At 44.7% G+C, this 17,643-nt stretch overlaps 1 protein-coding gene across 1 annotated transcript in view; it reads left to right on the top strand.

The window, feature by feature from the left end:
• LOC126252473 (adenylate cyclase type 5) overlaps positions 1 to 17,643 on the top strand; it is a 446,003-nt gene that overhangs the window by 251,513 nt on the left and 176,847 nt on the right. Inside the window, exon 5 of the mRNA XM_049953367.1 lies at positions 14,085 to 14,324. Coding sequence (XP_049809324.1) covers positions 14,085 to 14,324 — 240 coding nt within the window. The remainder of the gene's footprint in view (positions 1 to 14,084; positions 14,325 to 17,643) is intronic.

Genomic DNA, 17,643 nt, shown 5'->3' with positions numbered 1-17,643 from the left:
AGGGTGTTTGCGCTTATCATGGGACATGTCATATCGACCTAAGGAGTGAATGAGGTTTTTTCCAGATATGTAAGAGCTCTCATAGAAAGCCGTTGTCAGCTCTTGGAATCTTTCTTTGAGGAGTTGGATTTCGGCAGCGACGTGCAGATTCTGAGGGCGTGATTCTGCAGCTTCTGTAGTTTGCCCAGAAGCTGCTTCGCCGCGTATCCCCAGACAGGGCACGCATACTCCATTACTGGTCATATAAGGGCCTGTCAGACCTTTATTCCTACACACCAGAGAAGGGAGCTGATTGTGTTGAGGACTGGGTATAGGATGGACATCCTGGCACAGACCTTCCTGTGGACCTCTTCTATGTGGGGTTTCCACGTTAGTCTCGAGTCCAAAGTTACGTCGAGATACTTGGCGGATCTGCGCCAGAGGAGTCGGTATCCATACCCCATATAGGTACAGGTGAATGTGGGGGCGGGGGGAGGGGGCGGGGGGGGTGCGTTGAGGGGGCCCACGTCTCCCGAGTCTCCGGGTGATCGGCATAGCCTGTGTCTTTTCAGGATAGATGGTGATGCGCCAGCGACGAGCCCAGGTTTCTGTGTTATCTAAAACCCATTGTAGCCTACGAATGGCCCAGTCCTAATTCACATTACGAGAGTAAAAGGCTGTGTCGTCAGCAACTGTGCGGTGTGCACCAGGGGGCTGCAGAAGTGTCCGCAATGTACAGACTGTACAAAACGGGCCCCAGGACCGATCCCTGTGGCACCCCAGCAAGAATAGGACTTTTGGTGGAGGTGGCTGTTTCTACCTTGACAGAGAAAGCTCTGTTCGTGAGATAGCTTTTAATCTGCTTAACTATGCTCCCAGGGAACTCTTGTGCGTACGATGTTTTAGGTGTCAGGAACGGAAACATGTAGCCTCCCCCTGCGACATGCCTGCACGATGCAGGAAGTGTTCTGAGGGCATGACTCCAGGGCCTGTCCAATAAAAAAAGACGACCGCAGAATACAATGTGCGCTATGTGGCGAAGGGTACACAGCTAGTTACCTGGGCTGTAAGGTCCATAAGAACTACACTCAATGCTACAGAGGCACAAATGCACTCCCATACAAACCGCAGGCAAAGTTCCCCAGCCGACCTGAAATCCCAACAAGACGGGACAGGCCGGCCTACAGAGGCAAATTCCGAGAAGTAACAGCTGTCGCGACGTTCGCCAACATCGTGGCCAACACGGAAGCGCGCACTAGCGCTCCTCTGCTGGCCGGGGTGGAAGCGGAATCGAGCAGCCAACACCCCTAGAAACATTCCAGGACACTCCTCCCCCTGACCGGATCCCTAACAACGGATAATGCTCTAGAGAAGTCTTAACCCCCGTCCCAAAGACCAGTCTGCGGGAGGCGGAGGGAGCGGACTGTCAGACCAATGGCAGTCACCATGTCACACAAAATCTGAGTGAGACTGCCCTCTCGCCTTCCACAAACGATCCTGTGCTGGGAGTCATGTCCCAAACTCTGAATCTTCTCGCGCAGATGATGCGGGAAATTGAGCAGCAAATGCACAGATTCTCGCCGCCCTACAAGCAGCAGTCAAGCAGTCGAAACCCTCAGCGACATCCCAAGCAACAACTACAGCCAAACATGGATAGACACTCCCATATTGCGGTCTGAAAATGTGCATCTTTAACGCAGACGGCATCTTCAACCAAGTTATGGAGTTCCGAGACATCATAAAGCAGCTTAATATCGAGGTTTGCATGATGTCCGAAACACACCTATAACCGGGAGTAAAAGCGGCAGTCCCCAACTATCACAGCTACAGAAGCGACAGGCCAGCCGCAGGAGGTGGGGTGGATATATACGTAAATATAGGGATCCCCCACCACCAGATATATCCCCCAGCTACCCGTTCGTTAGAAACGGCGGCTGTGGAAATAGCCACAGCGAAAGGCCCCCTCACAGTCGTTGCAGCTTACCGCCATCAGACGCCAGCTTTAGATGAGGACGACATTCCCACATTGGCACAAATCAGAGGCAAGCTCGTAATAGGAGGCGACCTCAATGCCAAACACGAAGACTGGCATTCTAGAATCTCGACCAGTGCCGGTCGTCAACTGCAACGACTCGCGCGAGGCCACCAGTTCGACGTCTGGGGTCCAGAATAGCCGACCCACTTTCCTGAAAACGGAGGCCGGCCAGACGTCCTTGATATAGCTCTGACAAGGAGAATAACAGGCTTCGTAACCGCGAGGACAATAAACAGAATGTCCTCCGATTACAATCCAGTTACATTCGAGGTCGACGTGGGAGAAAGGGTAGCACTTCCACAAACCAAGTGTCGTGGAACTGGGAGCATTTTCAGTAAAACGTCGCTTCTGAAATTGCTCGCGCCCCGCCTCTAACTGCAGATACAGCAGAACAGGCGCTCAAAGACCTCACAAACACGATCCTGCTGGCTGTTGAGGAGGCCACACCCCGACAGCAGGGAGGCCCGCCTCCTCAAATACAACTCCCGGAGCACCTGCTTGCGCCAATTAGGCACAAAAATAGGCTCGCAAAAGAATGGTAAATAACAAGAAACACGGCATCTAGAAGGCTGCTCAACCGTCTACAGAGAGAGCTGAAAGTAGCATTCAATGAGTACCACCACCAGCAATGGTCTGCCCGCCTATCAGCCCTCAAAGTAGACGACAACAGTCTATGGCAAGCTACAAAACAATTTACACGAACACGCGCCCGTATGTCGCCTCTGCACGGTGAGCGAGGAATCCTTGTCTTCAGCGCTGTCTACAAGGCCAATGCGCTCGCCGATGCGTTCGAACAGCAATTCCAACCAGCAGAGGCGCAGGACGAGGACAACGAAAACACAGCCCGTCAACAGCGCGCAGTATTCCTTGCAGCTGACGACGACGGGAACGAAAACACCCCACTTTTCGCCCCAGAAGACGTGGCAAAAGTCATTAGGTCCCTGCCCAACAAAAAGGCCCCAGGCCACGACCGGCTCACAAATCAGTTAGTTAAGCACCTCCCGCCAATGGCAATCACACACATCGCGAACGTCTTCAACGCGATGAGGCGGTCGCGATAGCTAAACCCGGTAAGGACCCATTATTCCCACAGCACTACAGACCGATTAGTCTTCAGCCCACTCTCAGTAAAATGTACGAGCGCCTCCTGGTTACACCTGCTGAGCAACACATCTCCAGAGAGCAAATTCTGCCTGACCTCCAGTTTGGATTCAGGCAGAAACACTCCCCCCCCCCCCCCCCCCTCAATAGATCGTGAGAGTCGTTGAAGCAGCCACCGAGTCCTTCAACCGCAGAAGCTACTGTGAGATAGTGGTACCTGACGTAGCCAAAGCCTTCGATATCGTGTGACACAATGGGCTACTGTACAAACTATACACACAAGGCTTCCCCGGGACGATAGTCAAGTTACTCAAAAGCTATCTCTCGAACAGAACATTCTCCGTCATGGTCGACAATTTCGTGTCGACAAAAAGCATACTTGCAGAAGTGCCCCAGGAGTCGGTACCGGGGCCTGTCCTGTACAGCCTGTACACGGCAGACACTCCCACCGCGTCCCTGGTGCACACTGCACAATATGTAGATGACACTGCGTTCTTTACCCGCAACCCAGATAGGGATCTGGTCACCAGATGATTTCAAAGAGTCCTCAACGCTACCGAGGACTGGTCAAAAAAGTGGCGCATCACTATTAACAGCGACAAAACGAAGGCAATGTTGATCACACGCCGACTAGGACCGCGTGGGCCACGGAGGCGACCACCCTTACACCTAAGACTAAATGGTCAAGAACTCCCCTGTCGCAATACCGCCAAATATCCAGGGGTGACCCTAGACAAGAGGCTGAGATGGCGGGCACATATAGACGACCTGCGCCGCCGAGCCAGCGATCGTATGAGCGCTCTATATCCAATCTTAAACACAGGAAGCGCCTTAACAGCAGACATAGGAATACGAGTCTACTGCTCTCTCATACGCCCCATAATGGAATACGCATCCCCAGTATGGGGCTATGCAGCCAAGAATCACATTCTGAAACTACAAAGGTTACAAAATAGGGCCCTCAAACGCGCCTTACACCTGTCCTTCCGATTCCCCACCGATGACCTGCACGCAGCTGTGGACGTAATTCCCCTACAGGAGCGTCCGCTGACCTAGCTGCAGCGTTCTACGAAACAACCAGCAGGTCAACAAACCCTCTCATCAACTCACAGGGTCAATAAGACCCTACCCACAACCGCCACAAACGACCAGGGTCAATATTCTTTGACTAAACACATACAACTTATCACCCACCATCATATCACCCTCTCTCACCCCCATCAAATCACCAATACCATCATCGTCACGTCGCCATAACTCATGCAATACAAGCAAACACATCAAATGCGCACATAACCGTACAAGATCAACCAAACAGCAAAGCCACAAAAAACAGTCACCCAATACCCATTGAAGTAAATGTCCGAGGAAAAAAACTTCATCACTAAGTCCCCCTAAAGGACAGGATACAAAGGTGCGAGCGACAACGTCAACCCGACACTTCACCTGAAGATATCAAGTAAGAGACTTGCTGAAACGTTGCTGGAGAACAACGCATTGACACGGCTGTCAACCCGAGAAAGATTTTATCATCGAGATTCGCCGAGAAAGCGATACTACGAAAATTTACATGTTGGATCAAGCTGTGGATATGCTCCCAGTTCGCACAATTCACGTTGAGTGTAATAGCGCAATGAATTCACATCTGAATAACCAATTAATTCACGCAATCTACGGAGTCTTCAGTACAGTGGGACCAACATACAAACTTGCTGAGGTGCCGAGCAGCCCTATATACCTCTCAGTGACAGTTCAGACATTAGACCATCTCTAGTTGAACATTGTGGAGAAGGAAGGGAATTTAGTCCATTTTCAAGCAGAACAAACCGTAATACATCTTCATTCGAAGTAGAATCGGTGTAAAATATAAAATCAGTGCACATGGCCATCAGTATATCACTTCACAGCAGGAGGACAATGTGATGACATGTGAGAACTATGAGTTTCTTGAATCAGCAGGATTGAAATTGCGCAATGATGTCACTGAATATAACATCCTCAGTTCAATGCGACAAGCAGATCGCTCACCAGGACCATTTCTCCAGCAAATCTCTTGGTTCAACAGCGTTTAATAATATCAATGAGATATGGATTCTTAATCAACACCAAGATGAATTAAAACATTCAAGCAGCAGTTTTCTCTACCTGGAAGATATATTTATGAAGAAGGACGAAAACCTGTCAGTCACAAAATCGCCACTTTTACGTAATACGTTGGTCCGTTTCAATATGTAATATAAGAACTTAATAGCATCGAGATCGACCGCACAAGAAACGTCACATTTTGACATCAAATTCGGACCCGAAAGCTTTACAAAATGCAGGATGGTTTATAGACAGATCGATAAGTGGTCACTATGTGTGCGCATCCCCCCTCAAAATGTTTAAGGGGTACTTTGACGATAGTAAACTTATCATTATGAACACTGAACCAGAACTGATTCTCGTTCTAAGTGCTATGGATAATAATAAGTGCATTTAATAGGAGAAATAAGAGAATAAAGCTGTGTTTCATGTGATAGTGTGAAAAGTTTTCCACTTACCTGTATCAGTCGAGGAAAATTTGAAACTTTCGCGTGTAATGAATGCAAGTGTTCAACTGCCATTAGATTTTCATTAATGGGAACTTTATGAGTAAGCAGTTCAACCTACAACATCAAAACGTAGTTGAGCTATTAGGACATCTGTTCAACTAGAAATGCCTCAGTTCATTGTCCTGGAGCTGTAAACAGACAGGAGAGGGAATGTGAAGAAGAATTCCAGCATATTCGATAACTGTAAACTAACCAGTGCAAGAGCGTTCCAGAATTCTGTATACTATCCATACTATACTCTGCAGTTTTACTAAGACAATAGCAACATATTTCTACTGTACAATATGTTCGCTAACGTTCGCTCTTTTTATTATAAAGGTGATGAATTTGGAGGCATACTCAGCCAAAAGCAGTTTAAGAAATTAACTCCAGTTGCTGTGATCAAGTCCCCATAGCAAAATGAGAGTCTAAGAGAGGCCCAGTAGCCATCTGTATTGAATTTGAATCATGAGAAATTTCCAATCCCGTATGTGTTATTGTAGCTCGATTGTGTTATTAATTGCTCGCCTCTCATAGGAATTATGCAGCGATTGGTATGAATGTGGCGATGCTGCTTCACACTTGAGGCATTCCTCGATGATACATTGCAGCAGATGTGCGGGGCTTCTACAGTGCGTGTGGCTAGTTTGTGTCTAAAGATGTTGCGATTGTTGCATTCAACAACACTGGACAAGTACTGACGATGTTCTCCTCTAGTGTCGCTTCACGCAGGCCGTTTAGAACAGTAGCACCAGACAGCTGCTTCGTTGACTCACTATAACCATTAAAAGTGTAGGGACGATGCTGGAATGGCATACAAAAATATGGCGACATTATTTCGAAACTTTGATCATACAGACAGCATTGTTTACGTCAAATGCCATGAAAAAGTGCCGTGCTTGCATAAAGTCTTCAAGAATACATAAATTAGAAATCTAAAGGTGTATAACTGCCCATCATTTTGATGTCACGTAAATGTGTGGTGAAGATGACAAACGTTGTTTTATATGTGCTTCAGACAATGTATAAATACCTTTAGGTTGGGTTACTAAAAAATGATATCATCTTTCTTTTTTAAAAAGAAAGCTGTTTTTATTCAGCTCCCCCATAATGTGCAGGTGTTTTTAGGTACGTGTTCATCACACATCGCCTATGCCGTTTGTCAAGGATGGGATATATAATTGCAGAGGTTCCCTGTTCCCATGGACCTATCCAACTAATCTTGTATGTAGAAAAGTCCCAATCATTTAATGTGTGAACCAAGGCACATACCTCAGCCAGGAAGCCTACCTTCCTCATGCCACTCTATTTGTTTACTAACGGAGGTGCACTCTCCCTGAAGCAGGCCAGGGAGAAGCCCAGCTATGTTGGCTGCTGCTCACTGCAGAGCAGTGAGTGCAGCAACAGGCCTCTGCAGTATGTGCTGTGGTCGACTGCTGTGCACTGTACGTGTCCCTGCAGGTGTGGTTGGCCTGCCATCTCCCACATGTCGCTCTGTCTCTTACAACAGCGGTGCAAGCCATGGGCACCTGGATGTAGTAACAAGCAGTGACAATCATAATGATGTGATGACAGCTGTTTTCACCAGGCAGTTGTATAACATACAATGGTTCATTGAATCTGCCAACAGCGATTAGGTAGTGGTATCAATCCACTGAGCATTGTGGCAATATGTCTTGCTGTGTCACTGGATGGTCGCAGGAGGAATAAGATGACATAATGACACGCTGGCAAAGACGCCACGCATTCTTATTGTTTAAGTTCGTCACTGCTGCCACTACCTATACAGTACTGTGGGAGGGGAGATAAGATGGTAGTTGCCACTTGCAGATTCATATCTCTTCAGGCTCCAACTTGGGGCCTTGTGGTACATGTATAAGCAATGTTTTGCTGGGAAACATCACTTGGTTTACAGTTTGCACCAAGATAACACCTGAAAAGATGAAATTTATTGCTGCAACGGAGTGTGATGCGTCAGGCTGGCATGTCCTCATTCTCATTCTCATGAAACGTTACTGAATTCGAAGAGCTAATAAAGCTACTCAGTTTATCTCTAGAATCATTAAGAAATGAGTTTTGTGAATGCAAATATACACTTCTCTCTCTCTCTCTCTCTCTCTCTCTCTCTCTCTCTCTCTCTCTCTCCCTCTCTCTTTGTATGCAATTGAAGAATAATAATGCAATTGTTATCTAAGGCAACCCTTATCTTTATTGCAGAATTCTACAATGAGATCGCCACCATGGGGTTGAAAGAGATACACAGAACTCTGCCAGTAGAATGGGTCAGGCCACACCCACTAACAATGAGACCGATATGCCAAATGGGATAAAATATTAGAATCCATTAATCCAAATGATTTCACACGTGCTCACATTGAGATGCCAAGCTGGATGAAATACTGGAAGCCATTATTCCAAATGCCACCAATATTATCATCTTCATCATCGTCATCCTGGTATGGACTGCAGTCTGTGCCATGCTCCCTACATCATGAGCCATCTTGACGTCATCGTCCTAGATCTAGCAGCAGCCCACCAGTCTGCCCTGTTAACGGTCACTATTGGACTGTTCCTTGGTTGCTGGTGCTTATGGCGATCCGATCTCATGTTCTCACACAGACAATTCTAATGAAGGCTAATGAGACCGTAATACTCTCCTTAACACATACCTACCTATATTGGTCAGTATGCTTTCCAGAAGCATCAGTGACCCATGGTATCGTGCAGCACATTTCTATGCTGTGAATTCATGCACCCCCAAAAGAAGGTAGAGACAATGTTGACGAAAGGTCTGTTGTCTACATTTGTAAAGGTAATGATGTGACATCCTTGGGCAAGTTAGTTGCAGACTGGTTCAGAGCATTTACCAGGAGTGTCATATCGACCCTTTTTCTGATATGCAGGAAAGATGGTCTGGTAAGGCACTCAGTCACGCACTCTACCCCGTTGCATACTCACATGCATACAATCCAGTAATTGGGGGCTCCAGTTTCATCAATTTTCCAAAAGATATTTCCGCTAAAGACACAGTTATTAATGTCCAATGTCATGACGATCAGTTTTGATCATACGATCACTTCCGGCTTGCGACAGAAATTACCGGAAATATGCAGAGCATACAACTACATACTAAATATCAAATGTCCATAAACATTATAACTTCACTGGAATCTCAATCCCTATTAAATTCCAGTACCCACTAACACTGACTCCGAACTATTCATTTCATGTTTATGGCCTGGATGTAGATAAAAAAAGCAATAATCTATTTTTCAAAAGCAGCTGATCACTGCCCCAAAAATGTAGATTTGTTGCTATTGTCTGAGGTTGAGATACAACCCTACACCTGTATTAAAAGTATGTCAAAAATGGAGTAAGACATTTCTGCCCTAGACGTCTAAACTCGTTTACTTCAATTGAGTATTTGGAATGACATCTCATTGACTGCAGTAGCCAGAAACCAGTACATGTGAACATGCCTACTGAGGCAAACAACTTCTTTAAATTTGAGAATGCTCATCACCAGAAGTACTACTCCTTTGACATTTATGCAAATTTCACGCCTACTAGTTCCTGTGTCAAATTGTGAAGGCGACCTCACTACCTCTCACACTACCTTCATAGAACGTCACATACCATATGCAGCTGCATATCAAGTTATATGCCAGTATGATTCCAGGATTAACTAGTTAAAATTATACACTGGGGATAATCATCGAAGATGGTTGCTCTCTGAGCTCATATATCTTGCAAAGAGTGCGGATGAGATTTACCACAACAACGTTCCCATGACCAATCATGGGATGATGATGTTTATATAAGTAGGCAGTTGACTGCCATATTGATGTCTGCCCTTGGATAGAAAAGTGGATATAATGATGCTCACAGAGACTTGCTGCTATGTGTGGAACATGTAGTCCTGCACAGTGATTCTGTCCCCAAGTTGATTATGATGCTGGGGATCAATCAGAGAAAAGAGATACATCATACGCTACAGAAACCTCCAGCAGTGTCTCTGTTTGGGAATGGAACCTATTAAATTCACTTGCGCCATCTCCTTCAAACATTCGCGCTAGGTTTTTAGGAAAACTATGGAATATTTCGGAAAGTGTAGCGAAATTCATTTCATTTACTGTTGGGGTGGCCATTATGGCGCTAGAGATTACATCGTGTGGCCAAATTTTAAGTGGGCAATTATCATCCATGAAGGATTAGTCGCTCTAGAGATGGGTAAGTTTTCAGTGGAGGTCACAAAAGCAGTCTATGTCGGTATGTGTGTACTGGTCCTTTGCGGACTCCACATCTACGACTTCCACTATGAGTTTGCGAAGACAAACTTCTCTGATTCAAATAAATATAGACAGTTTCATCTACAGAGCAAAAGGCAACGATCCATAAAGTAAAATGTTACCATCCTGAAGCACTCGACATATCTAGATAAATGGCTGATAATCCTTAGGGCCTTACATCTCAAAACAAGAGAGCTATCGGCCTGCTGAAAGACAAGGTGAATCGTACACAGATTGTGGTGTTTCTGGTGATCTGATAGCAAATATACACATACCATGCAGACACAGGCGCAACCAAAAATTGTGCTAATGGTGTCCATCATGTGGCCTCAAAGGCTCTAACAATCGAGGATTACAAGAGGTACCTGCTTGGCGGTGGTAGTGTCACTCCACACTTCGTCTATACACCAGTGTAGCTGAAAGTTGGGCTATCACATCATGATGACAAGCGGTTCATGTGTAGAGGCACGATCAGTACCATCCACATTCACACTATCCACTTGGATTGCAGTGTGTGTGAGAGATGGAGAGAATGGATGTATTTATACTGTATATTGTAAAGCATAGTAGCATGAAATGTTTGTCATAGGTGTGTGTACGTGTACTTATACGTGTGTATATCGCATACTATTTACATGTATGTGTGATTATGGTTTTTTCTTCACCTGCTGCTAGTCATATAACTTCGTCTCTAGATTTCCCATATATTATACACTGAAGCGCCAAAGAAACTGGTAAAAGCATGCATATTCAAATGCAGGTATATGTAAACAGGTAGAATACGGCGCTGCGGTCGTCAACGTCTGTATAAGACAACAAGTGTCTGGCGCAGTTGTTAGATAAGTTACTGCGACTACAACGGCAGGTTATCAAGCTTTAAGTGAGTTTGAACATGGTATTATAGTCGGCGCAAGAGCGATGGGACACAGCATCTCCTAGATAACGATGAAGTGGGGATTTTCTCGTACTACCACTTCAGGAGTGCACTGTGGGTATCAGGAATCAAGTAAAACATCAAATCTCCGACATCTCTGCAGCCAGAAAAATATCCTGCAAGAACATGACCAACAACGACTGAAGAGAATCGTTCAACGTGACAGAAGTGCCATCCTTCCGTAAATTACCACAGATTTCAATGCCTGGCCATCAACAATTGTCAGCGTGTGTACCATTCAACGAAACATCATCGATATGGGTTTTCGGAGCCGAAGGCCCACTCGTGTACCTTTGATGGCTGCACAACACAAAGCTTTACACCTCGCCTGGGACCGTCAACACCGACGATGGACTATTGTGACTGTGAACATGTTGCCTGGTCGGACGAATCTCGTTCCAAATTGAATCGAGCGGATGGACGTGTACGGTTATGGAGACAGTCTCATGAATCCATGGACCCTGCATGTCAGCAGGGTACTGTTTAAGCTGGTGGAGGCTCTGTAACGGTGTGGGGCGTGTGCAGTTGGAGTGATATGGGACCCCTGAGACGTCTAGACACAACTCTGGTAGGTGACACGTACTTAAGCATCCTGTCTGATCACCTGCATCCTTTCGTGTCCACTGTGCATTCTGACGCGCTTGGGCAAATCCAGCAGGATAATGCGTCATCCCGTACGTCCAGAATTGCTACAGAGTAGCTCCAGAGACACTCTTTTGAATTTAAACACTTCCACTGGCCACCAAACTCCACAGAAATGAACGCTACTAACATACCTGGAATGCCTTGCGACATGCTTTCAGAAAAGATATGCAGTCCCTCATACTCTTACGAATTTATGTATATTCCTGCAGGATTTATGGTGTCAATTCCATCCAGCAGACATTAGTCGAGTCCAAGCCATGTTCTGCTGCGGCACTTCTACATGTTCACGGGGGGTCCTACATGATATTAAGCAGGTAAACCAGCTTCTTTGGCTATTCAGTGTATATACTGTATAGAATAATGTAAATAACCAATGGGAAATGTAGTAATATCTCTCTAATTTAACTTTATTTTTTAGTTTTCTATTGAAGTAAAAAATAATTACATTACAAAGTAACTTTAACAAAAAAGGGTTGTGGAAATTTATTCTTAGTAACCCAAAATTTTCTTATATACTTTTCAATACCGAGTACAGACCTCAAATGAATGACAAAACGTACACAACTGGAATAATAAAAAGAATGGAGTGGGAACTCGATCCCTATTGGCTGTGGGGGACAGTGCATGAGATGAAAACACCCATATTTTTGTACCGGCCCCGTAGTTTGGTTACCTCTCCTCTGAGAAGGGGGACAGGAGCTTACCTTATCTTGAGAGAAACAGAGCTAAAGGCTCATTGAGGTTGAACACTCCTTGATACACTAGTAGTACACTTTAAGGTTTGTCTGTAAACGCCGTACAAATTTTGAATGTCAGTACATTCCTAGCCCAAATACACCCCTTTCAAAAGTACTATTGATTTTGTACGCCCGTTTCATAGGCGTCTTAACAATTTGCATTACACAAGTGTTCCGTCTTTACAAAACAATTAAGATATACCTCGTCACAGAGAATTCCTTGGTAAAAATCTAAGAATTAAATCAGCAAATAAGTAAACGAGCTAACTACATGTCTATCGTGTTACAGTATTTCCGTTCAATCCGAATTAGCATTTCACAATTACAGAAGTCTATCAAGCAATTACCTCCATCGTTTGTCTTTAAAGTCGTAGAGCATTAGACGCCATAAAGAGATACTGATGTAAAACCTAGTGAGATATGGCGAATACTTATAATTCTTAAGCAACAAGATTTAAACTAAATCAAATGACACTTACGGACAGAGCAGTGGTTGAAATTGAGAAATTAGTAAATTAGTTCGAATGTTATGTAATACCAGTTATAATAGCGTTAAATTATGACGCGTTAGTGACCTCTCACTACCAGGGTGTTACGTTGTTGTTCATTTTGGAATTTCAGTTTCGGCTAGTTTCATAAGAACGTAATAGTTCTCTCCACACCTCTAGAAGTGCAAATTATTTTATGACGACAAAGTTTGGGATAGATATGGTTCAAAGACGGAACCTCGCGCTGATGTAGATCAGTTGGATTTCCAGTCGTCTCCAGAAAAGGAGACATAATGACTCCTTTAAAAATATTTGTTGCCTCAAATTACGGTAACATCAAACAAGTCGACTAACCTAAGTGCGATTTATTTTTAGAATGAAATATAACAAATATATTTGACCTTATAAAGTAAGATGAATGCTAAACAATAAGACAGCAGCAGTACTCTTGTATTTCATAATGTTCGTTCCTTGTTCACGAATATACATATAGTCACAGCTACTACGTTTGTTGTTACTCTTGTCGTTGTTATTTCGCCACACTGCTGGAGGCTGAATTGCCAGAAGTGATATGTGCTTCCGGTTTTCGGTCAAATAGTTTTAAATATATAAACCAAATAGATGTTAAATAAATAATAAGTAAAGTGCGTATCTATTGATTTAATTCTCTCATTATTTGTGGTAATGATGGTTCTATCACTATGAGGAAGTAAGGTTAGATGAGATATGGAATCTGCTGATTTTGAGTATGAAATGTGCACCAGGTGTTGGGTGAATATGACGTGACATGTGTCGCGAATATTATGTGAGAGAGTCTTTTGGAAAGGGAGCAGGTGGTATTATTAGGAGAGGACACGGACCTAAGCTCCTGGAAGTGGAAGGTCACGAGTGGGAGAAGAGGAGCCCTGGGCGGGAAAAAGATGATTCTGTTTAATAAGGAAGAATGGGTACATTAGTGGGCGACTTTCACGGTCAAGTTGGTGCTGGTGATTTACGTATTATGGAAAAGGGTATGGAGAGTGTATGTGTAAAGCTGAGGAAATCTGCTGATATAAATGTGGTTGAGCACTGAGAATGGAAGTCATGGGTGAAACCGCTGGATGGTGGGTGTCAGAACGTCAGTAACTATTGCACATATGTGAAGAGCAGGAAGAAATTTATAGTTTGATACAGTATCAATATTTAAATGTGGGAGGGTAGGCGGATGCGGAAAGTGAGACGATGTATATGGCGCTCCAGTATTTCATTATTGACGCTTCAGTTGTACCGAGTGACATATTTTTGTGCTTCATTGTTCTTGTAGGTATCTGATAGCATTCAAGAACCTGCTGCGCAGCATCGAGAACATGGGCATCGCCATGGTGTACGGTATTAACTACTACGGCCGTGGGCCGCTGGTCGGCAACAACTACATCGAGTACGTGCGGCACGAGGCAATCGGCAACGACCTGCTGCACTCTTCATTCAACTATGTGCCATCCATAGGCAAAAAGTACGACCAGCTCACCGCCCAAATGGAGGACTACAGCGGTATTCAAAAGAGGTCAGTGTCTTTCAAGAGAGTACAACTGCCTTTTATAGCATCACAAGCTGAGTATCTGGCATTGTCCAGTATGTATTTACTCCAATCTTCTATCATTCCATCTCCTCCTTCTCCTCTTCTTGTCCATCTCCTCCTTCCCCTCTCCTCTGTCCACCTCCTCCACTCCCTCTTTCTGTCCATGTCCTCCACACCCACTCTTGTTCATATCCTCCTACCCTTAGCTCTGCCCATCTACTCCGACCCCTCTCCAACCATCTCCTCCTATGTCCATCTATTCCCACTACTTCTGTCCATCTCCTCCACTCCCCCTGTAATCACATCACCTCTGCCCCTCTCTGTCCATTCGCTTCTCCCTCTCTGACCAACTGCTCCTTCTCCCTCTGCCCATCTCCTCCTCTGTCCCTCTAATCACATCTTCACTCCCCCCTTTGTCCAACTCCTTCTTCCCCCTCTCTCTGTACATCTCCTCATCCCCTCTCCTTGTCCATCTTCTTCTCTTCTCTCTCCGTCCACTGCCTCCGCTTCACTTTCACTGTCCATACCTGCCTCAACCCCTCTCTCTCAATTTCCTTCCCCCCTTCGTTCTCCCCATATCTTCCACTTCCTTTTCTTGATTCATCACCTCCTCTTTGCTTATACTCTGTCCATCTCCTTCTCCTTTTCCCTCTCTCTGTACATTTCACCCCTTCCCTCTCTCTGTCCATATCCTCCTCCCACCTACCTGCGTCCATATTCTCCTTCCCCCTCTCTGTCTGTCCATCTCCTTCTACCGACTTCTCTCTCCACATTATCATCCCTGACACAGTAGGAGGTTAGTGGTTCTCCCTGCCACAGTATTTCTTTCAAGATGGTGACTAATATATGTACCAAATTTAGTTCAAATCTTTCCAGGGCCATCAAATAAGTTTTTCCCATGGCTTTGTCCGCATACGGACATGTCAAAATACTTTACATATATTTAAAATGTATTTGTACACATATTTCAACCGCATTTATAGCGAATTTCGGTCGTATCTTCTGATGTATGTGTCATACAATAATATAATTTTGTCTGCATACCCCACATGTCAAATATATTTTATTGCAATGAAATGAACACCCTTAGCTGCTTACAGGCGTTGACATACGTCAACGGGGACAGATGAAAATGTGTGCCCCGGCCGCGACTCGAACCCTGGATCTCCTGCTTACTTGGCAGGGATTTATCTCTGGCACGCCTCCCGCGAAACCCACATTCTCAACGTATTGTCCCGCACTACATTCTTAGTGCCCCCGCCCATTATACTCATTACTCGCGGCTCGTTGCCGATTCCCGTAAGAGTTCGGGCACTGTTTGTGCATTCGCACATAAGAAGAAGATGGTCAAGTGGCCGGTGAGCCTTAACTATATATTTACTAAGTAAATAACTATATATTTACTAAGTAAATAAATACATTTTTAATGTATTTAACGTATTTCACACATATTTGTATATGTATTTCAACCGCATCTCTAACGAATTTCGTATCTCCTGAAGTAATTGTCATACAGTAATATAATTTTGGAAGTACATTCAGTGGGTCATGTGGCTACTATCGCCGAAATATGTTGTGAGTATAGTGAATAGTAAAGAAGTAATAAATTATACGTGATGCATGATACGGCCGTTTTCATGCATCTCAGTAGTTGACGTCATATCTCCTGAATTATGTGTCATGTAATGGTATATTTTTGTACATGCATTTGGCGTCATACGTGAATACCGTTAACGAAATGTGTTGCAAATAGAGTAAGTAGCAAAGTCGTAATAAATTAAAACGTTGTGCATGATGTGGCAGTTTTTCATGCATCTCAGTATTTATGACGTCATAACTCCTGAAGTATGAGTCATACAACGATATAATTTTGCTGGTGGATTCAGTGGTATATGTGAATAGTGTCTACAAAATCTGTCGCGCATACAGTCTGTAGTAAGGAAGTGACAAATTAAAACGTCATGCTTCATGTGGTGGTTTTACAACATGAACAGCGAAGATGTAGTAAACGATAAACATTTTTCCTTTCACCATTTTGTGGCTGTTGTCATCGAGAAAAACTTTCTTAAAGGTTTAACATTAAGTTTTTTGCAAGTCACTATGTGCTCTCATTCCCTAATGTTAGACGAATAAAAAGAATGAATTTGCACGCGTCATGGGCTACACTGCCTTTTAACCCCCCTCCCCTTTTGATAGGTAAGTTTGTTCTACTCCCACAACGAAATTTTCCAGACAATAAGTGATATGTGCACCAAGAAGTTTGGTTGAAATTGGTCTAGAGATTTAGGAGGAGATGTGGAACATACGTACATACATACATACATTTTTTATATTTACTACAAAACCGGGCGCCTCTTTCTGACAGTGTAGCTACACCGTCCAGTCTCATTAATGTGACCACCTGTCGAAAGCCTGAATAACCACCTTTCGCAGCGTGGACTGCTGCGAGATGTGCAAGGAAAAGAGTCAATGAGATTCGGGAAGATACTGTCAGGGATTTGGATCCATGCCGACTTCTGTTCTGTGGCCAGCTGCGCTAGGTTCCTCGGTTGAGGATCCTTGGCACAAACCACCTGATCGAGATGTTACCATAGATTCTCCATTGGTTTTAAATTCGAGTAGTTTGGTGATCATGGGAGCACGGTAAACCCATCCTGGCGCTCTTCGAACCTCGCACATGCACTGTGAGCTGTGTTACACGTTGCGCTATGCCAGACCATAACCCTCCCTACTTTGGCCTGCCTTTGCTTTCAGACAGTTCACCTCGTTCTTGCCAACGCCCATCTGTCCAGTGGAGCATAAAAAGTGATTCATCTAACAAGGCCGTCTGTCGCCACCCAGTGGACGTCCGACTGTGGCACTGCCGTGAAAATTCCAGCCATCATGAGCGCATGAACCAGGCGCTTCCTACAATGGCCCACATGCAGCACTGTTCGCTGAACGGTTAGTGAGGATACACTATTGGTAGCCCCTAGGTTCATCTGGGCCGTCAGTTTCTCAAAAGTTGCACATCTTTTCGCCCATACACATCTCCGCAGCCATCGTTCACCCCTGTCATCTGTGGACCGTGGTGCCCAATAATTGCATCGTCACCAGTTTTGCATAGCGCCATTTCGTCATGCATGGCATACTTTAAGCACGGCAGCATGTGAACAGTTTACAAACTTAGCCGTTTCAGAAATGCTTCCATCCTCGGTCCGAAAGTCAGAGCTAATGACCTCTTGGATGTCAAATAAATCACTCTGTTTCCACATTAGGTTAACAGCTCTGCACTGTTGTCCGCGACCGCTCGACACACTTTATA

The sequence above is a fragment of the Schistocerca nitens genome, chromosome 4, assembly GCF_023898315.1.
Source record: "Schistocerca nitens isolate TAMUIC-IGC-003100 chromosome 4, iqSchNite1.1, whole genome shotgun sequence".
In the NCBI taxonomy this organism is placed as follows: domain Eukaryota; kingdom Metazoa; phylum Arthropoda; class Insecta; order Orthoptera; family Acrididae; genus Schistocerca; species Schistocerca nitens.
This window is presented reverse-complemented; position numbering and strand designations above follow the sequence as displayed.